This window comes from Melopsittacus undulatus, chromosome 16, assembly GCF_012275295.1.
Source record: "Melopsittacus undulatus isolate bMelUnd1 chromosome 16, bMelUnd1.mat.Z, whole genome shotgun sequence".
In the NCBI taxonomy this organism is placed as follows: Eukaryota; Metazoa; Chordata; class Aves; order Psittaciformes; family Psittaculidae; genus Melopsittacus; species Melopsittacus undulatus.
In genome coordinates this window covers 5020967-5043727 of record NC_047542.1, presented here as the reverse complement: position 1 = coordinate 5043727, position 22761 = coordinate 5020967, and the positions used below count along the sequence as shown (strand labels likewise).

Here is a 22761-nt window from a genome sequence, read left to right as displayed (position 1 = left end):
GCCCTGCAGGCTTCCTTCCCCACACACCTGTGGCCCTGCAGGCACCAGCCCTCCCTCCTTGGCAGCTGTGGGACTTTGGTTCCCACTGTAGAAAAGAGCCCCCTAAAAGGAATGAGACAGCAGCCATGGCAAGAGGTTCCACCAGTACATGTGGGCTTGGTCAGGAGGGACACAGGCTCTGGTGAACTGGTTGTAGATGGTGAACTACACTGGGCTGTAGGACTGGCACAGGGGTAATGGCTTGGGGGAAAACACCTCTACATGATTGATTAAGTGTTTGTACAGGAAGGTAATGGTGTTCTGGGCCACGTTTAGGTCTTTGCCCTTGCATGGCAGGACTCCCTGTTTCAGGAGCCTTGGTACAGGATGTGGTCCAAGACAATAGCAAAGACTCCCAGGGCCCATCAGAACCAGCAGCTGGTGGATGTGGCAGCTCTCTTCAGCAATGCCATCCTGGCCTGGCTCCTCCAGCTCATTTGCTCCTCAAAAACCTTAGAATAAAAGCCAAGTCTGCTGGCAAACCCTGCATGGAAAAAACCCACCCATGCCAACACTGGGGTTAGCTTTTCCAAGCTCCTGTGTTTAAATACAGTCCCATTCACCTGCAGCTTTGGGGTCTTTATTGTACAGGGCACACAACCCCCCTGGTCACATGAGGCCCTCTCTGGAAAGAGGCACTGATGAGCATCAAACCTGGTTCACAGCTGCTCACACAGATGAACTGCAGTTCGTTAGGCAGATTACAATCTATTTCCTCCCCGTGTGGCTTTCAGCTCACCCAGCTCTTCCCCTCCCAGCTCTTCACAGCGTTTCTCATTTGCAGCTATGTTTCTATGTGTCACTGTGCCTGGCTGGGAGAGAGGCTGTGAGACAGGACAAAGCTGCTCTGTGTGCCCCTGCTCCGGTCCCACGCAGCCTGGATGACGCACAGAGAGGGCCCAGTGGCTGCAGCCCTTGTAGTGATGCTTGTGGTGGGCACTGCAGGTCAAATTCATCACCTCTCCTCCTCCTCGCTGCACTGGGAAACAGCAGCATGGATCTGAGCATGGTCTCTGTGCAGAGCTGGGGGCCCTGCCTGCCCCTGTGCCCCCCTGGCCACCCTGCATGGATATGGGATCACTCCACCCTGCTTGGGTTTCCTGGTGGAATGAGACCTTCCCAACGTGCTGCACTGGAGGCTGGGGCTTGGTCTTACATCAAGGGCAGCAGGAGGGCAGCAGTGAGGGCAGCAGTGAGGGCAGCAGTGAGGGCAGCAGGGAGGGCAGCAGTGAGGGCAGCAGTGAGGGCAGCAGTGAGGGCAGCAGGAGAGCAGCAGGAGGGCAGCAGGGGGGCAGCAGTGAGGGCAGCAGTGAGGGCAGCAGGAGGGCAGCAGGAGGGCAGCAGGGAGGGCAGCAGGAGGGCAGCAGGGAGGGCAGCAGTGAGGGCAGCAGTGAGGGCAGCAGGAGGGCAGCAGGAGGGCAGCAGGGGGGCAGCAGGGGGGCAGCAGGAGGGCAGCAGTGAGGGCAGCAGGAGGGCAACAGGGAGGGCAGCAGAGGGACAGCAGGAGGGCAGCAGGGGGGCAGCAGGAGGGCAGCAGGAGGGCAGCAGGAGGGCAGCAGTGAGGGCAACAGGGGGGCAGCAGGGGGGCAGCAGGAGGGCAGCAGGGAGGGCAGCAGGAGGGCAGCAGTGAGGGCAGCAGGAGGGCAGCAGTGAGGGCAGCAGGGGGACAGCAGGGGGGCAGCAGGAGGGCAGCAGGGAGGGCAGCAGGAGGGCAGCAGGAGGGCAGCAGGAGGGCAGCAGTGAGGGCAGCAGGAGGGCAGCAGGAGGGCAGCAGGAGGGCAGCAGGGGGACAGCAGGAGGGCAGCAGGGGGACAGCAGGGGGGCAGCAGGGAGGCAGCAGGGGGGGCAGCAGAGAGGCAGCAGGAGAGCAGCAGGGAGGGCAGCAGGGAGGGCAGCAGTGAGGGCAGCAGGGGGACAGCAGGGAGGCAGCAGGAGGGCAGCAGGGAGGCAGCAGGAGAGCAGCAGGGAGGGCAGCAGGGGGGCAGCAGGAGGGCAGCAGTGAGGGCAGCAGGAGAGCAGCAGGGAGGGCAGCAGTGAGGGCAGCAGGGGGGCAGCAGGAGGGCAGCAGGGAGGCAGCAGGAGAGCAGCAGTGAGGGCAGCAGGAGGGCAGCAGGGAGGCAGCAGGGAGGCAGCAGGAGAGCAGCAGGGAGGGCAGCAGGGAGGGCAGCAGGGGGGCAGCAGGGGGGGCAGCAGGAGGGCAGCAGGGAGGGCAGCAGTGAGGGCAGCAGTGAGGGCAGCAGGAGGGCAGCAGGGGGACAGCAGGGAGGCAGCAGGAGAGCAGCAGGGAGGGCAGCAGGGAGGCAGCAGGGGGACAGCAGGGAGGCAGCAGGGAGGGCAGCAGTGAGGGCAGCAGTGAGGGCAGCAGTGAGGGCAGCAGGAGGGCAGCAGGGGGGCAGCAGGAGGGCAGCAGGAGGGCAGCAGGAGGGCAGCAGGGGGGGCAGCAGGAGGGCAGCAGGGGGGGCAGCAGGAGGGCAGCAGGGAGGCAGCAGGGGGGGCAGCAGGAGGGCAGCAGGGAGGGCAGCAGGGGGGGCAGCAGGAGGGCAGCAGGGAGGCAGCAGGGGGGGCAGCAGGAGGGCAGCAGGAGGGCAGCAGTGAGGGCAGCAGGGAGGGCAGCAGGGAGGCAGCAGGAGGGCAGCAGGGAGGGCAGCAGGAGGGCAGCAGGGGGGCAGCAGGAGGGCAGCAGGGAGGCAGCAGGAGGGCAGCAGGGAGGCAGCAGGAGGGCAGCAGGAGAGCAGCAGGAGGGCAGCAGGGAGGCAGCAGGAGGGCAGCAGGAGAGCAGCAGGAGGGCAGCAGGAGGGCAGCAGGGAGGCAGCAGGGGGGCAGCAGGAGGGCAGCAGGGAGGGCAGCAGGAGGGCAGCAGGGGGGCAGCAGGAGGGCAGCAGGGAGGCAGCAGGAGGGCAGCAGGAGAGCAGCAGGAGGGCAGCAGGAGGGCAGCAGGGAGGCAGCAGGGGGGCAGCAGGGGGGGCAGCAGGGGGGGCAGCAGAGCGTTGCCTCAGCAGCTCACAGGGTGCTCAGGCATTGGAACAGGCTGCCCAGGGCAGGGCTGCAGGCACTGGCCCTGCAAGTGCTCACACAGCGGAGACGAGGCCTCAGTGCCATGGGTTAGGGGTGCCCTGGGCAGCGCCGGCACCGGATGCTCCCAGAGCCCCTCCCGCTGCCACCGCCGCCATCTTGCGCCGCCCCCGCCCCTCCCTGGAGGCCGAGCGGGGGGGAGTGCGGTCCGTGCCCGCCAGGGGGCGCCGCCGGGAGGGGCGGGCGTGCGCCGTTGCCGTGGTGATGCCGTAAGGACCCGCCGACGGCCGCCATTGGCTGAGCGGCGCTGGGGGCGCGGTGGCGTCAGGGCGGGCGCGGTGACGTCAGGGGTTGAGGGGCGGGGGGGGGGTGGCCGTGAGGGGAGCGGGTTCGGGCCCGGCCGGGTCCGGCGGCGGAGGTGAGCGGGGCCTGGGGGGCAGGGGTGTGGGTCCGGTGTGGGTCAGGGGGGACAGGGGCGACAGGGGCATGAGGGGGCCTTATGGGGCAGTGGAGGTAGAGATGTGTGGGGTCCAGGGGTGTATGGGACAAGGTTAAGGAGTTATGGGGCGGTGGGGACAGGACGTGTGGGGGTGGAGGTGGAGGTGTGTGGGGGCTGTGGGCTGTAGGGCAGTTGGGGTAGGGTATGTGCGGTCCAGGGGGTGTGGGGCAGTGTGGCCAGGGGCGTGAGGGGAGGACAGGGCCGGGGGTTGTGGGGCACTGGCCGCAGGGAGGAGGGCGGGTGTGGGGCAGAGGGGCAGCTGAGCTGTGGGGTGGTGATGACGGGGCAGAAGCGGGGGACGGGGCTCGCAGGGGAGGCTGTGGGGGGACAGGAGGGGGCAGTCTGCCTTTCTTCTGCCCCAGGGGTGGGGTGGCAGGGGCAGGATTACCCAGGGGGTTTAGGGTGCCAGTGAGGGGCAGTGCTGGGGTGTGGGGCAGGAAGGAGGAGAAGCACAAGGGTCAGGATGACACATCAGTGGTGCATCAGGCAAGGGGTGGCTTGGGGAGAAAGGATCTGAGAATCCTTTTCTTATGCCTCATATCTCCACTCTGTGCTGCTGCTTTCCCTGAGACCCCAGATCAAACATGTTTACTGCTTCTGCCATCATTTTTTCCACCTATAAAGTAAGGCTCATGCTGCACTATTAAATTGTGGCTCTGAAGCACCTGAGACTTCTGCATGAGGTCGCTTGTCCCATGCTGTGGACACTCATAGCACTGCATAGTGAACACTGAGTGCAGGAAGGTGGTACCTGCATGCTGGCTGAGTTGAGTGTAACTCTTAATTACCTTTAAAAGCACTGGTAAAAAACCTTAGGTGAAGGAGCATGCAGAAGTAGGTGGTAGGATTTGGAGCAGGAGACTTATTCTTTTTCATGGTACTCTCCTGTTCTGTCCTACCAACCTGTTACAGTTTTCCCTTCCTTGTTGGCTAGCTCCAAGCTCTGTTTATAGCCAACTAGGATCATGGAATATGGACTAGTTAGGTTTGGAAAGGACCCTAAGATCATCTAGTTCCAACCCCCTGCCATGGTTCTGTTGTTACATTGAACTGTTCCTCACCAGATGAGTTTTGACTTCCCCTTCTCCAGCTGGTCAAAAGGCCTCCTGACCTTGCTACACTTGACCTTTGTGTGCACTGACTGCTGCTCAGGTGATGTTTAAAAGCCTTATTCTATGATCATAGAATGATATGATCAGAAAGCCTCCAACCTACTTAGAGAAGCCAGTGAATTAAAGTTCAAAACCTGTTTACAAGGTGGGTGTGTTTTAGTGTCCCTGGATGGAAACTCAAGGCACAGAGAGGAAAGACAGCTGAAGGTGCAGCTTGTCAGCAAGGCAGGAGAGAGTACTCCCCTGCTGTGGTGATCCCATCTATGCTTTTCCCTAAGTATCTGTCACCGGCTGTATTGTATCTGCAGGGCTGTAAACAGCGTCTGGGTGTAACTTACTGAGCCTTGGCCACCCTCTCCTTTGACAGCTGTGCTGGGAGGCCCCTTGCACACAAATGGCAGTCCTGTCTGTGGGCAGGAATCGGTCTCTTCAGCCCTCCTGTCTTGGGAAAGCTGGGGGTGAGCAGAGTGGGGTTTGGGTGTGACATAGGGTCTGGGTATTGTCCATCATGGTGATACAGAGGGACCTGAGCATGGAAAGAGGATGCAGTGGTGGTGGGAGTCTGAAGGCTGGGAGCAGTGTTGATCTCTTGAACCGGTGACCTGGTTTGAGCAGCCCACATCCCATTTCTACTCCTCCTGCCATCTCTCTCTGTGCAATCTCCATGGCTGCCTTCAGTGGAAAATCCCTTTCTCCTCCTGGTGCAAACATGCCCCAGGCTGTGCTGAGATGGGAGTTTTCTCTGTGACTGTGTGATGTGTCAGCCAGGGATGGATACAAGAGGAAGCGTTCAGGAGGGATGTGCTGGCAGGTTCCCTCTGCACCCTGCTGAGCTGGTGCAAGTATCGCCTTGTGTGTGGTGGTGATGGGGCATGCCCTGGCAGTGAGCTGTGAGCAGGACAAGGTGAGCCAGTAATTTAGTTCCAATGCTCTGCTCTGTGATGGGAGAGAGCTCAGGGTGTGATTTGTGCACTCCCAGCATGTGATCCATGCCTTCCTTGACAGTGTCAACGGTTCACTTTGTTCCTGAATCAGGGACAGGCTTTCTTGCTGGTGCAGAGGCAGAAAGCACACTCCTGGTGTGCCAACGGGTTGTAAAGACTTTATTACTGTCTCTCACCAGGAAGGTTAAAGAAAAACTTCGGGTGCTTAGAAAAACCATCTTCTGTTTTGGGAAGGACCCTGCTGTAGCTTTAGCATGCTGCTGTGAAAGTGAAGCTTCTGTGTGTGGGTTTATGGCCCTCATTAAAGCAGAGAGCTGGGTGCTGGATCTGTGTTCCCTCCCCAGGTGACCTTTGGGCAGGCTTCTGGTGGCTCAGGGCTCAGCCCCTCTGCCCTGTAAAGCCGGCACAACCATGCTCTTCTCTGCCCATAAACCCAGGGCTACAACTCTCTTACTGCAAACCCAGGGCAATCATGCTCTACCTACCAGGTAGAGAAGTGTTTGCCTACCAGGACAAACACTCTCTTCAAGGTGGGAGCTGTGATTTTATCACTGATCACAAGAAAGAGCCATCCTCATGCAAATGATGCTCCAGTGCAAAGTACTGGGCTTATTTTTGTGGTTCTCACCCTCACACCCTCCCCTGGCCATACCTGGGCTGTCGGTGGTGTAGGAAACACTCCACGCTCACGCTGGTGTGCTGGGAGCCTCAGCTTTTGGGGCAGGGAATTTACTTCCTCTTTCCGTCCTCTTCTGAGCAGGTGTGGGAGCTGTGTCAGACCCAGGAGGGTGTGCAGAGGTTGTGGTGTTCACTCTCTGCCCCGAACTTGACTCCCTTGCCTGCTGAGGCATCTCTCTTGCTGGGTTCAGATCAGTGTTCCGCTGCTTTGTGCATCATGCTGTGTTGGAGGTAGCAGTCCCGAAAGGGGCTTTTCCATTGGGTGGGAGGAGCCACTAAGCTTGGGTAATGTCAGGCAGGGTACAAGGGTTCAAGTAGCATCATGTTCACAACATCTTTATTTAATATGTTAGTCCAGTTAGTCTGCATAACTGTGTCTAAAAATAGAGCGCATTTTCTCCGAGTCCTCTAGTTCAGAGCATCACAAGCCAGTTTTTTCTCCCCAGCCTTGGTCTCTTGATGCTCTCCTGAGCCTGAAATTCTCAGGCTATTTGCAAAGTTACCAGGAAAACCAAGAAGAGTGGATGAACTCTGTCAAATCCTCAAATGTCAGCCGCTGAGAAGGAAGTTTAAAGCAGCAGTAACTTTCTGGCAGCCTTTTAAGGGTGGATTAAGCAAACTGAGCAAACAAACCACCTTCCAGCCACCACACACGCCTTTTTCTAGCATCTGCTTCATGCATCGTCATAAAAACTGCAGGTCACTGGCCTCTGACCTAAGGCAAAGGTGTTCAAAGCCTGGTGAAGGGTTGGGGCTGGCTCTCTCCCCTGCTCACAGAAGCTGTTGGAGCTCCAGGAGACGCTGACCCCAGCCTATGGTTTCAGCATGCGGTAGAGGGAGCGTGTGTTTAAATTGTGGAGCTGTTGTTGGATCCAGCCCAGTTCTTCCAGCAGCATAAATATCTGGCCTTCAGCACAGCCCTGCAAATTCCCCTTGTGTTCTCTTGCAGATTGCTTCAGTCTTCAGCTCTCTATGCTGACATGGTAACTGAAGAGTGGCTTTCAGCGACAGACAGACAGGGGACAGCGGCTCCGGAGAGGTAACCCTTTCCCTTCCATCTACCAAAGCATTTATCCTATCTGTGTTTTTAAAAACTTGGGAAAGGGAAGAGTCTGGGAAGTGCAGCTTGCTTTCAGCTTGTCCATGAGCTTAAACTTGGTTTTTTAAAGTTAAACTTTATGCCTTATTTTTGCTCAGTTTTGAATGCAGTTTTAATGGATTACACTTAGGAGTATGCTGTGAGTATCATAGTCTAATCCTGTTCTTCTAAGCCAAATGTTACTGTCAAAGTACAGTGACCTAATATGTGGTTATTTCACTGATTTTTATGACTGAAGGTGGCTGTTGTAGATGGGAGAGGACACATGAGATCAGGGACTGCGTTTGGGTAACCTCCCGATCCAGACATGTGATCTGGCAGCAGTGCTGATACTGTCTATCACCTTACTCTGCCAAAGCTGAGCAGGTTACTGCAGAGCTGGGACAGGGAGTTTGAGGAGGCAGTCAGCACAGCCTCGGGTGGACATTGTCCTGCCCACAGACCCCTGAAATGATGCCCAAAAGTCTTCACTGCCGTCACCTTGCACCCCTATGCTGCATGTAGTCTCTAATGGTGCTGTGGCTGTCTGTGTGTAGGGAGGGGGGGATTTACTTTTGCTGCAACACACATGTAAGGTGTTTGGCTGGACAGAGATGTGGTTTTTCGTGTCAGGTTGGTGCAGCTGTTGTGCTGTCTCTGTTCTGGCATTCGAGACATGGACTTCCAAGGATCTTTGCAGCATGTGGAGAGGATTTTGTAATAAGCCACATGAGGCTTTGCTGATCAGGAGAGCACTGTTGTACAGAGCTGCGTACTGATGTTAATGGTCTCTGTCTCTCCAGCATTTTGCCTGTTGACAAGTATATATCTTTGTACAGCACATCTTGTTGCCTTTTGGTAATATTTTGTCTGTAGCTGTTGAGTTATGAACTGGAAATCTGCAAATGTTCTTTTAGCCACAGGAATCAGAACTACAAGAGACTCCTGGGCTCCTGTGAGCAGCAGGACCTGACACATTAATGATTTTTAGCTGGGTGAGATGCTGTTACAGTGGTTCTGTCCAAAAGGTAGAAAGCTGCTGCCAGGACCCAGCCTGGCTTGTCCTGACTGAGATCTGGGAGATGTTGGTTTATTCTGTGATCTGTATTGGCTCTTTTGCTTTATAGCAGGAACAGCTGCCGATGCTCATAGCCACAGGTTTGCTCAGGCTGTGTAGCTGCTTCCTCATCAGGGGCTGCAGAGAAATCTCTGCTTTTCTAGAGGTGTCACCATTGAGAGATACACTGCTTATCCCTGCAATAATCTTGGGGACTCTGGGGAAGTCCAGACAAGCAGAAGTGATTTCCACAGCAGTACAAGTAAGATTTTTTTTCTGTAGAACTTTTATTTAGTTTTATACTCTGAAATGTGCTTGCATTGGCAGAATACCTTAGAAATTACTTTCACAAAGCTGGGTTTAGAGTGGAACAATTGATGCCAATATGAAGCCTCTTGGTTAAGGCATCTTCTCCAGAATGAATACTTTGGACATTCATTGGAGCCCTCCAGTGAGCCCAGCTCAGGATTCATTGGAGCCCTTCTTGGTTGCAAGAAGGGTTTAGAGCAGAACTGACATGGGATGTATCTTACTTTCAGGATGAAATCTCGAAATGCTCTAATATTCCTTGCTAGGATTATAGCATCTGGAAGATGTGTGTCCTCCAAGAGCTTGTGCACATCTAAGATCCATTGAGTCAGATCTTTCAAACTGGCTTCACAAAGGGTTCCAGAGTGTGTGTTGAGGTGCTTTCCAGGGATCCCCTTGGCCAGGTTCTGCTCAAAGTTTTGGGGTTTGTGCAGGCTGTGGTTTGCAGGGAATCCTGACTGGGGAGGAGGAGACAGAAGCACAAACACTTCTTGTGGTGCTGGGTCAAGCCAGAGCACGTGTCTGAGGCTTGTGGAGAGCAACAGCCAGATAATGTCTGTGCTAACCATAACTGTTGCTCTCATATTGCATTTTCTGGTTTGCCCTAGTCTGGGAACTGGAACTTGGAATAGCAAAAACCAGAACATGCACATTCAACCCCATAATAGAGATGTGGAATGGAGACAGGGAACAGTTCTGGTGGTTCAGAATAGCAGATAAGCTTTCTTACCTAAGCTGATAGGGAAGCATTTATTTGATGGTCTGTTAAGACAAATTTTACTAATGAATGTCTCATTAGGAAGGGCTTGGTCAGGCCAAAGAGGCTTCAAACTAAGCAGTGTTTTGTGCAGCCACCTCAGTGATGGGAGCCTCAAAATCCTGTCCTGCCCCATTTCTTACAGACATTTGTTTTCTTTTAAAGCAACTCTTAATTCCACCTTAATGCCAGTCTGGAATATTTCTGAAAATGCCTAAACCTGCTTTTCACCTTGTTTCTATGGATTCTGCTGGAGCTGTTGGACCTTGAAAGCTGTTAAACCCATGAGGGCTGATGGTCAGTGGGTTCTCATGACTCTGGCGTGTTGTGGGACATAAGGACATGGGAATCTCTGGAAAAGGGTCATTGATGAGCATGAGCTAGAGCTGTTGGAACCCGATGAGCTCCCAGGAGCTGGTTGACCTGGTTGTGTTAGGAAGTGGTTGTTGTTGGCTGTGTACTTCAGCTGCTCTATCTGTACCCCCAAGATGATGCCAAAGACATGAGGGTATTGTAAAAGATGCTGATGCTTTGCTCACATGTTTGGGGTCTGGGGCCTGAGGTGGAAATCCAGCTGGGCACACTGTGATCCTCTGAAGAGGTGGAAATCCAAATGATCAGAGCACACTGTGATCCTGTAACTGGCAGAGGAGTCTTGGCAGGATGCTGCTGACATGACTGCTGCTTGGATCGCTGCTGAAAACACAGGGAAACCTCCTGCAGTCAGCTCTGGTTGTGTGAATGTAGCCAAAAATAGTCGGGAAACATCATTCCCCTGTAGTTCCCTAAGAGGGTGTTGAACTAGTTTGGGTAACAAGGTTAATATGATGTTCTCTGGGGTTGGCACACAGTTGGCAGAGAAGTTGTCTTGCTACTGATTTTGTGGGTGTTTTCCTATATCTGGGAGCACTGGAAGCCTAACAGTAAACCTTACTGGGTATTTGGCCCCAGACAGCAGCCTGCACACACATGTATATGATCCAGAGGGATGTATTGGCCGGCTGCTACTTTTCTACCCTTCATTGCTTTTCTGGGGAGCTGATTGCCCCATCCAGACACTGGGGTGACACTTGCTGGTGTCCTGGTGACACTCTCTGGGGAAAAACAGCATGTTTCCTGGTGCCTGCAGCACTGCCAACTGATGGCCTTGCTCACTGCCAGCACTGCTCCCGTTCGCACTTGTTCCACTCGCTGCTTTCCTGGTTTTTCCATTGAAATGGTGCTCAGTCTGTAACAGCCTGTGCCCACTGTTTGCCTTGGGAAGTGGTGTTGCTGTTCCCATGAGCTCCTCCCTCGTCAGCCCTGTTCTATAATTACTGATGTTCCTGAAACCAGATCTTTCCCCGTGTCCTGCTCAGGTTCAGGACAAGGGGTCTGTAAGCAAAGAGTGCCCCGGAGTAAAGTGTGAGGAGACTGCAAGAAGTTGTGGAAAGTATCAGCTTACAGTGGTGTGGGGAGTTCTCTGAGCTGCCAACCCCCTCTCCTTTGGGATGGTAAAGGGAATATATCCCAGACAGCTTCTGTGGCGCTTGCAGAGACAGGAATGTGAAAGCTGGCACTTGTGGGACAGCAGCAGAGTCTGCTGAAAGAACATAAATAGGGGCCATAGGGTTGATGGGTCCCTACCAGATGGGAGCAAGGTCTGTGGGTCCAAGAGTCCCTTTAGACCCTTGATCATCACTGCAGTCCCATACAAGCTGCTCTGTGCTTCTCTGCCAGCTCCATGTATGCTGTTTGCAAGCCTGTTCCCAAAGCATTGCCAGGGCTTCCCAGCCACCTCTGCTGTGAAGCCAGTGCACTGCTGGGATGCAGTGGAATGAGCCTTTCTCCCTACCAGACTTGATAATCTTCTCAAATAGCAGCACTTCAATGAGTTTCCAGCTCTGAGCAGCCCTGGTGGTGTCACCTTTCTGGTACCTGCTTGTCTCCTGGCTGTGGCCCTTGTTCCAGCAGGTCAGACCCATGCTCCCCTCCTGCCCAGGGATGTTCTGGGTGTTCTGAGCTGACAGCAAACCAGAGATACTGGTCAGCAATAGCCAGGAGGAGATGTGCTGGTTTATTTAATCCTGGCAACGCTCCGTATAGGAACGTACAGCAGGAGAAGGGGGTCGTGAGCAGGGTGCTGAGCTGAGCTGGGCCACGCTTGGGAGCGTGACTGCAGACAGGTGTCAAAACCCATAGAGCAGGAACAATGACACTTGGCACTGATGGATCCAAAACATGATCACTGTGAGCTAATGCAGCGTCAGGAAGGAAGCACTCAAAGTCCTGGGCTTGGTTATTTTGGGGGTGGGGTTTGGGTTGTTGGGGATTTTAATGATGAGGAAGGAAATGGAGGTTTTGGGATTGATGGAATTTGCTAGAGGTCATGAAGAGGGACTGCAGAGAAGAGCTGGCAGCTGCTCAGCCTGTCACCTCCCACCATGCTCTTACCCTTCTGCTAAAGGCAGCTACAGAGCTGCTCAGAGAGTGAAGAGAGCAGGGATTCCCTCCAATGGGAAGGTGTAAGGATGATTCCTGTGAAAGCATTGACCCTCTCCCAGATTCTGAGCACATCTATGGAGCTGCTGGAACCTGCAGCTTCTGGAGGATGAATTAAAGAGCAGAGCAGCCTGACAGACTCCCTTCTGCACATGAATTCCTTGCCCAAAGCTTGATTTGCTTCTGGTTTTACCATACCTCTTGCTTTCTGAAGAAACTCAGCACAGGCAAGAAAGCAGAGAGTTCTTTTGGAGCAAACTACTGTGATCTGGTTTTGTGGACAGCAGCAATTGTGGTGCGAGAAGAGAAGGATCAGCAAGTTTTGTAACCTTTGTAAGCTTTGTTTTCCATTCAGTGTCCAGGAAGTGGGTGAGTTAAAACATGTGGTAGATGTGTGATTCATTCTGGCTGCTCAGGGCAAGTGAGGGAACCTCCTGCACCCTCTGTCACATGTTCCTGAGTTCCCTGAGCAGCAAGAGGGCAATAGCAGCTCTGGCAGCACCCTGCTGCTCAGTCTTCAGGGCTTGTGCTTGGTGAAATGCATTCAGCACTGTGGAGAACATCATGGCACTGGGCTGGGGCATGGTACAGTGCCTGAGCTGATGCTTCATGGGGAGAGTCTGGCCCTGACTGTCCACACTGACCAGGAGCACATGGAAGGGCTCTTCATTGCTGGCTCTAAGAGTTTATTTCTTCTGCATGTTACTTCAACAACTCGAACAGTGCTCCGGGCTTTGGGAAGAGTGCCTGGAAAGCTGCTTATGGAGAAAGACGTGGGGTGCTGAGTGATGGAGCTGAACATGAGCAGTTTGTGCCCAGGCAGCCCCCAGCATCCTGGCCTGGATCAGCACCTGGATTCGTGATGCGCTGTGCGTCACGGGAAGCGTACAGAGGGCTGTGTTCTCGTCTTGCCCCTTCCAAAGGGATTCAATTCTGTTGACTGGGAATTTGGCTATAACTCCAATGCAGAGGATGACAAACGCAGGCTGGAAGTGCTCCTGCGGTAAACTGGTTCCCTTTGCAGTTCCTGGTGACCTCTTTTCCAGTAACTTAACAACTGCTTTGAGCAGGTCAGCTCTGTGACTTGGCCCTAAGGAGCTTTGGACTTTTTCTTTGGCACTTTGCCTGGAAACTCCCATCTTCCAGGGTGGGATTTTATACTGGATGATCCTCCAGATCGCAGTGGGGACTTGGGCAATCCCAGCTGGGTAAACATATAGGAAACAAATGGATGTCTCTTGGAGGGGAATGGGAGCATGTGTCCTGACCAGTGAGCACACCAAAATCACCTATTGTTTGAGCTCACCAACAGTGAAACTACATTTGGGTTAAAGATGAGATCTTCCTAATTACAAGCACTTCCTTGCTCTTGCTCTGCAGCTGTCTGGCTGCCAGCACCTGAGTGTCTGTGTTAAAACACATCCCTGTCTTGTGACACTGCACTGGGAGCAGAACACTGCTGAGAAACCTGGTTTCTTTCCTGCTCCACTTGTGCCATGTCTCTCCCCCATTCCTGCTGCATGATTTAGCTTGGCATACGTGCCAGCTCCTGCTTCTAGTGAAGATAAACCTGGTGTAGTGCTGTTTGTAGTGTGGGAGCAGGCATCTGCCCAAGCCCAGAGCCAGCAAACAACCCCTCTGCTGCCGGCTCCCAGGAGGGTGCCAGGCTTACCAAAGCTCCTTGGAATGGGGATTGAGGCAAGGGCAGAGCAAGTAACAAGATGATTGCCCTCTTGCTCATTTCCATCCCGTGGAAGAGGAAACAGCTTTGCTGGGTTCTCCAGAGAAGCTTAGGAAGGAATTCACGTTCTGTGGCCGTGTTTCCATCCTCTTTCCATCACTGCTCTGTAACAGCTGCTGAACAGGAAAAGGAGGTGGCTGTGCTCTGGCTGGTGCATTTCAGCCAAGGGGAGGAGACAGACTGCTCTGCAGCTGGATGCGAAGGCACCGAGTGGATGGAGAGGTCCTGGGGCTGAGATGGGCCTTTGGCCATCCTCTGCTCTCCCCAGCACCATCCCACAAGGATGCAGGGCTGTGACAGGAGCATGTGTGAAACCCCAGCACAGCCCCACAGCCTCAATGTGCTGCCCCTGCTGGAGTGCAGGCCCAGCCTGTGCCCTGCCTCTCACCCGGGCGGTGACTGCCTTGGCCCCAAGGCAGGGGTGCAGCCTCCTGAGTGGAAGCAATCCCGTTTTCCCTCTCCCCTCCCTCTGTGTGTGTTTAGAAAACAGGGGAATGGCTGAGGGAAAGGCAGGTGTGCAAACAGTGCTCACAGCTTCCCTCTGGCCAGGCCCCTGCTCTCTTGGCCTGCAAGGAGATACTAAAACAATACATTCAGAGCCTTCTGGGAGAAGCTTTTCTCTCTCTGGCTCTGTCTGCTCTCAAAGGGTGGGATCCAAACCTTCATCTTTCCCCTAATGCTGTATTTACATGGGGAGTCAGCAGGATCCTGGCCTTGCCCTCTGTGAACATCCCACCCTCGCTCTTCCCCCTCTCTGGCTGCACACCCATCTCCAGCCACACCAACCCCAGCCCAGGTTGGTGGGTTTGGCAGTGTAAGCTGTGGGTTGCAGACTCTGCTGCCACCCTGGGGAGCACAGAGCCCTGAGCAGGTCAGGCGGATGCAGGACAGTGTGCCAGGGATGCTGCTGAAGTGCTGTGTCCACCTTGTTCCAGTGGCAATTGGGGTGAAGCCTCTGCACTGTGCTTACAGCAAGTGGCCTGTGCTGGATGCCAGAGACAAAAGAGAGCTGCTGAGGAGCTCGTGGAGCTGCTGCAGGCTGTATTTTCCACTGTAGCCTCGTTTCTCCAGCCACAAGCTTCCCTCACTAACTGCTCTTCCAGGCACAAGCATTTTCCTGATGTTTGTACCTTCATTTATATATAGCCTTCAAACCCATGGAGCTCGTTTCCCTCTGTCTCCCATGAATAGCTTTTCCTGCCCGTGTGCCATGTCCCACCATGTGGGATGTGTGAGTGGAGGCCAAGGATAACACAGCCCTTCAATGGTCCCTCAGTGCTCTTGTGCAGGCATGGGGAGGGAGTGCTCTGCTCTTGTCCGAGCACCCTCTGCCTGCTCCTGCTCTGAGGGGCTTGCTGGCTGCCTCTGGCAGACCCCTCCTGGACACAAAGCCATCTGCCCTGCAGCTGGAGTTCCCAGTGCGGAGGGGAAGAGCAAAGCTCCCTGTCCTGCAGGAGACCCAGGCTCCAGAGGTGAGCTGTGTCCTGGCTTTGTGACAGTTTTGCATTCAGCCTCCTGCTTGCAGGTTTTGCTGATGGCTTCCCAGTGAACCCAAGGAGCTGGCTGTGGCTCAAAGTGCCAGTGTGAGGGTCTGCTGGTCTGGGGTCACTTCTATCCCCCATCAAGCCCAGTGCTGTGGTGTTGGCTTGGGCAGGGGCCACAGAGCATCCTGGTGCTTGGAGGTTGATGTTGTGCAAGTTCCTTGTGAGTAGGTTACTCATTCCCCTCTGCTGTGGGCTCGATGCTGCATCGGTTTAACTCGTGCAAATTGAGGCTTTCCTGGTGGAAGACGGATTTCAGTGGCTATTTCTCCACTTAAAAATGGCTCCTTTAAGGAACTGGATGCAACTGTACATAAACTGGGCTTAAGATTCAAGCAAGAGTCAGTTTAGGAACCAAGATCTGGAGGTAAATGAGCACTGGGATGTTGAGGCATGAGGTGGATGCTCAGGCAGGACCCAGCATGGAGCCATAGGAGGGAGATGGGAACTGGGGCTGCACCATTCACACAGCTCAAGTTTTCTGTGGGCTGTTTGGGATGGACTAAGGCAAACAAGGAGCGGAAGCGTGCAGGAGGGGGGACGGGGCTGCTCCTCCCACAGGAAACCTGGGATCGGGACACAGGCTGGATTGTGTGGCTGCTGTGATCACACTGCTTGAGCACAGCCCAGCAGCTGCTCGGAGCAGCAGCAACACGTTGAACCCAGCTCTTGGCACAGGAGCTGAGGCCAGTTACAACACGACAAGTGGGAATAAACACAACTGGTGGAACTGGCAGCGCTGGAATGGGAAGGAGCGTGACAGGAAGCATCAGGCTTGCAGATGGCTCACACAGGCCAGGGGCTCTCAGCCACTGTCTGCTCCTAACTGAGCCTGGCTCTACCAGCATCTCCCACCCGTGGGCATGGAGCTGCTCTGCCCTGGTCGGCTGCTGCCCTCCCTCCAAGCTCTGGGGTGGAGGGTAGAGGCAGCCCTACCTGAATCCTTGTGGTGGTGTTGGTGCTGTCAGACCTGGCCTCAGCTCCCACTGTGCCACCCAGGGTGCTGGCTGCTCAGGGCCACATTGTCTGGGGCAGTGTTCCTGCTGTGGGACCTGCAAGTCCCTGCATGATGCCTGGGCTGGTTCGTGCTCTGGGCTTTGTCTGCTGGGCTTTAAATACAGCTCCAGTGAGCTTCTGCTTCCTTGAGCCTTGCAGAGTGTTTATACCAGGGTGTAAAGTGGCCTCTAAAGGTCCTGCTTGTCTCCCTGGCTTAAGGAGGGAAAGCAGAGGGGGACTGGTGTGGTGCCACACTCCTCTGCTGCTGGGGTGCTCAGTGGGTGCTTGCTTCTCTGTCCCACAGGCTAACAGGAACAGCCTGGTAGGGTCTATCTCGAACAGACGCGGATGATGCCAGAGCTATGACAGCGATTGCAGTCTTGGCACTGAGGGGTGATCAATTATGGAACAACTACAGGAGGAAGTACCTGAGGTCAGGGAAGAGGAGGAGGAAGAGGAAGAGGCAGTGATGGTGGCAGGCGGAGCCTCAGACACAAGTGGAGGACCAGACAGCTCGCTGCCTTCGAGCAGCTACACAGGTGAGTGGAGCCCTGTCCACATGCTCAGCTGCAAGGGCAGAGGACCTGCCCCTGAATGGACTTTGGTGGCTTGTTTTTAATCTCTCCCCTTTGTGAAAAGATGCATTGAGCTCTAGCTTAGAGAGAGGCTTAGTTCTGTCCGTGCAGTCACTGCACAGCCATTGACAGAGAGTTGGGAGATGGAGGTTAAAAGGATAGGGAGGTAATGTGAGGGGACACCCAGGGTGCCTGAGAATGCTTCCCTGGCTACTTCTTGAAGTCCCCAGTGCAAACTGATTGTAGGGGCTGGAGTGGGAAGATCTGTTGCTACTGAAGATGCTTCTGCAGAGCCCTGGACATCCCAGCTGGGCAGCCCTGTGCCAGCCGCCTGCCAGCTGGGGATTATAACAGTGCTGGTTGGATTTCATTGCCTAGACATGGATGCCAGAGGGGAGAAGTCAGCATTGATGTTATGTCTCTCACACTGGGGTCACTTTTGGTGCTGTGCTTGGCATCTGCCTGCAGCCAGTGCCTGATCTCAGGTGTTAACTGCCCACTTGCGATGCCAGCATCAGGGTGGGACAGTGCTGGCAGCCCCAGTTGGGTCTGTGGCTGCAGCCCCAGGGGATGTACCCTGCTGTGTGCTTGCAGACCTCTCGCAGAGCTCCTCTCCCTCCCTGTCGGACCAACTGCAGATGGGCTGCGAGGAGGCAGCTTTGGGAGCGCTCAGCGTGGAGTGCAGGGTCTGCGGAGACAGAGCCTCGGGGTTTCACTATGGTGTCCATGCCTGCGAGGGCTGCAAGGTGAGTGAGGGCTGGGCCAGGCAGAGGCTTGGCCCTGGGACACGGTATCTTCAGGGAGCAGATTTGCAGCAGAATGGGGATGCAGGAGTGGGTGATTGTACAAACAGAACCATGGAATGGTTTGGGTTGGAAAGGACCTTGAAGCTCCTCCAGCTCCAACCCCTGCCACGGGCAGGGACCCCTTCCACTGGAGCAGCTGCTCCAAGCCCCTGTGTCCCCCTGGGATCACTGGCCACAGCTTGGATGCACCTCTGAAATTCTTTCCCCCACAGCAGATGCCAGTGGGGCTGCGTTGGGCCCAGGTCCTGCCAGACATTCCTGCAGCCTGGGGCTCGCTTGTCCCTGCATCCCTGTCTGCCTGCACAGTCACACCCACAGCTCCCAGCACCAGCCCAGAGCCCTTCCTCTGCAGCCCTTTCTCCCACCACACAACCTCTCCTTGAGGTGGAGACTCTGCCTGTGTCAGAGAGCCAGGGCTGCTCATCCCCACCCGCCTGAACCCCCCCTTGTCCCAAGCCAGAGGTGCTAACACTGCTGTTCCCCTCGTCCCCCTGCTCTGTGTGCCCCTCTGTGCCCCCCACCTGCAGGGTTTCTTCCGCCGGACGATCCGCATGAAGCTGGAGTATGAGAAGTGCAAGAGGAGCTGCAAGATTCAGAAGAAGAACAGGAACAAGTGCCAGTACTGCCGCTTCCAGAAATGCCTCTCGCTGGGAATGTCACATAATGGTGAGTGTCACTGCTGGGTGCCAAGGGGGCACCTGCCCTTCTGTGAGCGGTTTGTATGTGGCTTCGCTTTAGCCCATTGCTGTCATCTTGCTAAGGGAATCGTCTTTCAAACACAGTGCTTCGAGCCTTTGACTCTTCATCCCCTTCTCCACAAGAAGGGGTGGTCTGTCCCCACCATGCAGGCTGGCTGGTGGCACGTGGCTTTCCCTTATGGGTTGGCCCAGAGGGAACTGGACGCACAGATTGCTCTTCTGTGCTGGGATTTCCAAGCTTCAGGTGTAACCATCTTGTTCCTGGGCAAGTAAAGGTGTTTATGTGGGCAGAGGGGTTTGTGTGAGAGCCCAGAGGAGTGGGGATGGGAGCTGGTGTGAGGCTGTGTTGGCAAGAGTAACCAGGAGCAGTAACAGCTGGTTCATGAAGGTGTCAGTGCTGGAGGAGCTGCATCCCCAGAGCAGCATCGTGCTGGTGTTCACCAGCAGGCTTCTGTGGTGGCAGAACAGATGCTGCTTCCCTGGCTGCATCCCCGGGATCATCCCCACTGTCCTGACCGGCTGCTGTTGCTCCCCAGCAATCCGCTTTGGCCGCATGCCCGAGGCAGAGAAGAGGAAGCTGGTGGCAGGACTGACAGCCAGTGAGATCAGCTGCCAGAACCCGCAGGTGGCCGACCTCAAGGCGTTCTCCAAGCACATCTACAATGCCTACCTGAAGAACTTCAACATGACCAAAAAGAAGGCGAGAGGTATCTTGACCGGGAAGGCCAGCAGCACCCCAGTAAGTTCCCTCCCCAGGGCAGGCAGGGTTGGCCATGACCAACACGGGGGGCTGTGCTCTGGGGGATCCTGCTGTGGCTGTTCCCATGCAGCAGCTCCCAGCTGCAGCCAGATGGGCTCTACAGAGCCTGCCCCTGGCTGGGCAAGTTCCTGTTCCTCTGCAGACTTGTGCTGCTCTGGGGGTACAGATCACCCCAGCAGGAAGAGAACAGCAAAGGGACAGGCAGACAAATGCAGGTGTCTCTAGTCCCTGCAGCACATCCGTAGAATCATAGAACAGTTTGGGTTGGAAGGGACCTTCAGAGGCCATCTAGTCCAACCCCCCTTCAATGAGCAGGGCCATAAATGTGTTCCTAACTGCTTGCTTCTTTTTCAAGCAGCCTTTTGTGATCCATGACATGGACACCTTGTGGCAGGCAGAAAAAGGGCTGGTGTGGAAGCAGCTGGTGAACGGCATCCCCCCCTACAAGGAGATTGGGGTGCACGTCTTCTACCGCTGCCAGTGCACCACAGTGGAGACTGTGCGGGAGCTCACCGAGTTTGCCAAGAGCATCCCCAGCTTCATAGGCCTCTACTTGAATGACCAAGTGACTCTGCTGAAATACGGGGTGCATGAGGCCATCTTTGCCATGCTGGCCTCTATCATGAACAAGGATGGGCTCTTGGTGGCCAATGGGAATGGCTTTGTGACCCGGGAGTTCCTGCGTAGCCTGCGCAAGCCCTTCAACGAGATCATGGAGCCCAAGTTTGAGTTTGCAGTGAAGTTCAATGCGCTGGAGCTGGATGACAGTGACCTGTCCCTGTTTGTGGCTGCCATCATCCTGTGCGGAGGTGAGCGGGTGCTCTTGGCCATGGAAGTGTCAAGAAGAGTCCTCCTGTACTTAGAGGTGGTTTGGGGTGTGCTGCGGGACCTGAGCTGCAGCTGAGAGGTGCCAGAGATCAGCCAGGGGTGTCTTAGGGGGATGGCAGAAGAACACAACAGTTCCAAACCCAACATTTCTTCGTAGCAGTTGATGCCTGGCAAGCTTGAACTGAGAGCAGGGTGTGTAGAATCATAGAAGGGTTTGGGTTGGAAGGGACCTTAAGATCATCCAGCTCCAACCCCTGATACAGGCAGTGACACTTCACACCAGACCGTGTCACCCAAGGCTCCATCCAACCTGGCCTTGAGCACTGCCAGGGATGGGGCAGCCACAGCTGCTCTGGGCACCCTGTGCCAGCGCCTCAGCACCCTCACAGGGAACAGCTTCTGCCTTAGATCCAACCTGAACTTGCCCTGTTTCAGTCTGAACCCATCACCCCTTGTCCTGTCACTGCAGTCCCTGATGAAGAGCCCCTCTCCAGCATCCTTGTAGCCCCCTTCAGACACTGGAAGCTGCTCTGAGGTCTCCACGCAGCTTCTCTGCTGCAGGCTGAACAGCCCCAATGTTCTCAGCCTGGCTCCATACAGGAGCTGCTCCAGCACCACCTGACTTGTTCCAACAGCTCCATGTCCTTCTTATGTTGGGGACACCAGAACTGTACACAGTGCTGCAGGTGGGGTCTCACAAGGGCAGAGTAGATGGGCAGGATCCCTTCCTTTGGCCTGCTGGTCATGCTGAGCAGCAGTGAGAAGTGGCACCTCCTTGTATGCTGCTGTGGGATGTGTTGGCTGAGGGCACACTTCCCCTGATGAGGTTGGAGTCATGGTGGGTGGGTTACAGTCCCCGTCTCCCTTTTCCCAGGAGGAGCGTGTGCTTTGGAGGGCTACACCATAACCCTGCAGCTTCCTCTCCACAGACCGCCCTGGCCTGATGAACGTGAAGCAAGTGGAGGAGATCCAGGATAACATCCTGCGGGCGCTGGAGTTCCACCTGCAGTCCAACCACCCGGATGCCCAGTACCTGTTCCCCAAGCTGCTGCAGAAGATGGCAGACCTGCGGCAGCTGGTGACAGAGCACGCCCAGCTCGTGCAGAAGATCAAGAAGACAGAGACTGAGACGTCTCTGCACCCTCTTCTGCAGGAGATCTACAAGGACATGTACTAAGGACCTGTTATTTATGCAAATGAAGCCATGATTCCCATCAAAACTCTTTGTACAGAAACAAAGAAAACCTTTTCCCCCACGTCTTCCATTTCTTCTACTGGACACTTTTCTACGTGACCCTGACGTACGGTACATAGGGTGAGATGCCATCAGCCACCTCCTGCTAGGCCAGGGGCTCCCGTTAACACACTAACAAATGTACAAAGGCAAATCATAAGCTACAGTTTCCGTTACTACAGCCCAGCTCTTCAGCTGCTCCTTGGAGCAACCACACGGTTTACATGGGGGGGGTTCCAGCAGTCTGGGGATGGTGGGAGATGTTGTGGTCTTCAGGACACCCGAGTGTGGTACAGGTATCTGCTGGGGCCAGCCACAGCTGACAATGTGGCTTGATCTTTGTGTTGCACTCCAAAGGTGTGGTCCTGAGCCATGAGGGACAGTGTAATGAAAGGATGTTTCTCCCTATCCCAAAGAAAAGCCAGAGTGTTTGAAGGTGGGTGCTGTGGTCCTAGCAGAGACCTTCAGCTGCTGCCCCTTCCCTGAGTGTGGCGTGTTCCTGTCTCCCAGATGATTGTGTGATCTCTGCCTTCCCTTGCTCCTGGTGCTGCTCCTTCAAAGGGATCCTGCTCCTCAGCCCTCTGTGTGAGATGGAGGGATGAGGAGGTGGGTTTGGCTCATCAGAATCCACCTTCAGAGCAGAGGATGGAGTCCTGCAGGGATAGCCTGTGCAAGGCCTGGGGCTGCTCAGGGTGAGGTGCAGGGCTTCTGGCTTCTGCAGCCCCTTCCCCAGCCTGGGGGCTGTGCAGCAGAGCTCCCTGTCAGTACCCGAGCAAGCAAAGCCTTCAGAAACACCAGTAAGGGGAGAGCCACAGCCAGCCCAAAGTGCTTGTGATGCTGAAAGGGCATTGACCTGTTAACTGCCCTGCCTCAGTTTCCCCTCTCTGAAAGGGCGCTGGATTGTCCCTTCTCTGCCCGCAGCAGGAGCACAAGGATGAGGTGGTGTTGGTTGCAAAGAGCTTTGGAGCTCTAAACCAGTAGAAATGCCAAGGATTTATAAACAGGGAGACCAAGGGTGGGTAGCCCATGATGAACAGGAGCTTCCTGACCCCCAGGAAGGGCTCAGTCCCTCTCGGGACCTGCCCACCTGCAGCTTGTGGTCCCATATGTCCTGAGCAGCCTTATTGTGATCCTGATATTCCCAAGGAGGGGTTGTGGGAGCAAATCAGTCGGTTTTATTTCATTTTCCTCCTCTTCAGGGTAGCAGATTTCCCTGGTGCAATAATTCCTTTAAAACCCCAAGAGTTGCTCTGGGTGTCCCCTCCTGTATCCCAGGGCTGGCTGGCCCCAAAGCTGCCCCTGCTGCTGCCCCCCAGCTCCTGTCGTGCCTCAGTTTCCCTTTCCCCTCCCTACCTCACAGGGGGGTTATGAATGACCGTTTCTAAAGCACTTTGAAGCCCTCTGGGGGGAGGCACTGGATGGATCCCATTGGATTTGTCCTCCTCAGCGTGGCTGACGTGGGACTCCCATGCTTGTCACCTGGGGAACCTTTTCCTCTTCCCTCCTTGCCAGCATTAACACCCCTCAAACTGAAATGTATATTTTTGCTAGAAGTACCAACCTCCAAGTGTTTTTAATAATATAAATAGTGTCCACAAACTGACTTGACTTTAAAT

General features: G+C 55.2%; 1 protein-coding gene across 2 annotated transcripts; it reads left to right on the top strand.

The window, feature by feature from the left end:
- The first annotated feature begins 3414 nt into the window (after nt 1-3414).
- PPARD (peroxisome proliferator activated receptor delta) lies at nt 3415-22549 on the top strand. 2 transcript variants are annotated; one of them, XM_005142164.3, is made up of 8 exons: nt 3415-3469; nt 7234-7323; nt 16549-16783; nt 17414-17565; nt 18153-18291; nt 18860-19062; nt 19442-19892; nt 20841-22549. In XM_005142164.3, the coding sequence occupies exons 3-8, from the start codon at nt 16648-16650 to the stop codon at nt 21086-21088; spliced, it is 1329 nt and encodes a 442-aa protein (XP_005142221.1). In that variant the 5' UTR covers nt 3415-3469; nt 7234-7323; nt 16549-16647; the 3' UTR covers nt 21089-22549. The 2 variants fall into 2 exon arrangements, with proteins under 2 accessions (XP_005142221.1, XP_005142220.1); XM_005142163.3 differs by having other exon boundaries at nt 19439-19892.
- Nucleotides 22550-22761: the final 212 nt, after the last annotated feature.

Coding starts and splice junctions, on each gene's coding strand:
- PPARD (XM_005142163.3), top strand. CDS start 16,648: ATGGAACAACTACAGGAGGAAGTACCTGAGGTCAGGGAAGAGGAGGAG. Junction 17,566..18,152: donor ATGCCTGCGAGGGCTGCAAG/GTGAGTGAGGGC, acceptor CCCCACCTGCAG/GGTTTCTTCCGCCGGACGAT. Junction 19,893..20,840: donor TGCCATCATCCTGTGCGGAG/GTGAGCGGGTGC, acceptor TCCTCTCCACAG/ACCGCCCTGGCCTGATGAAC.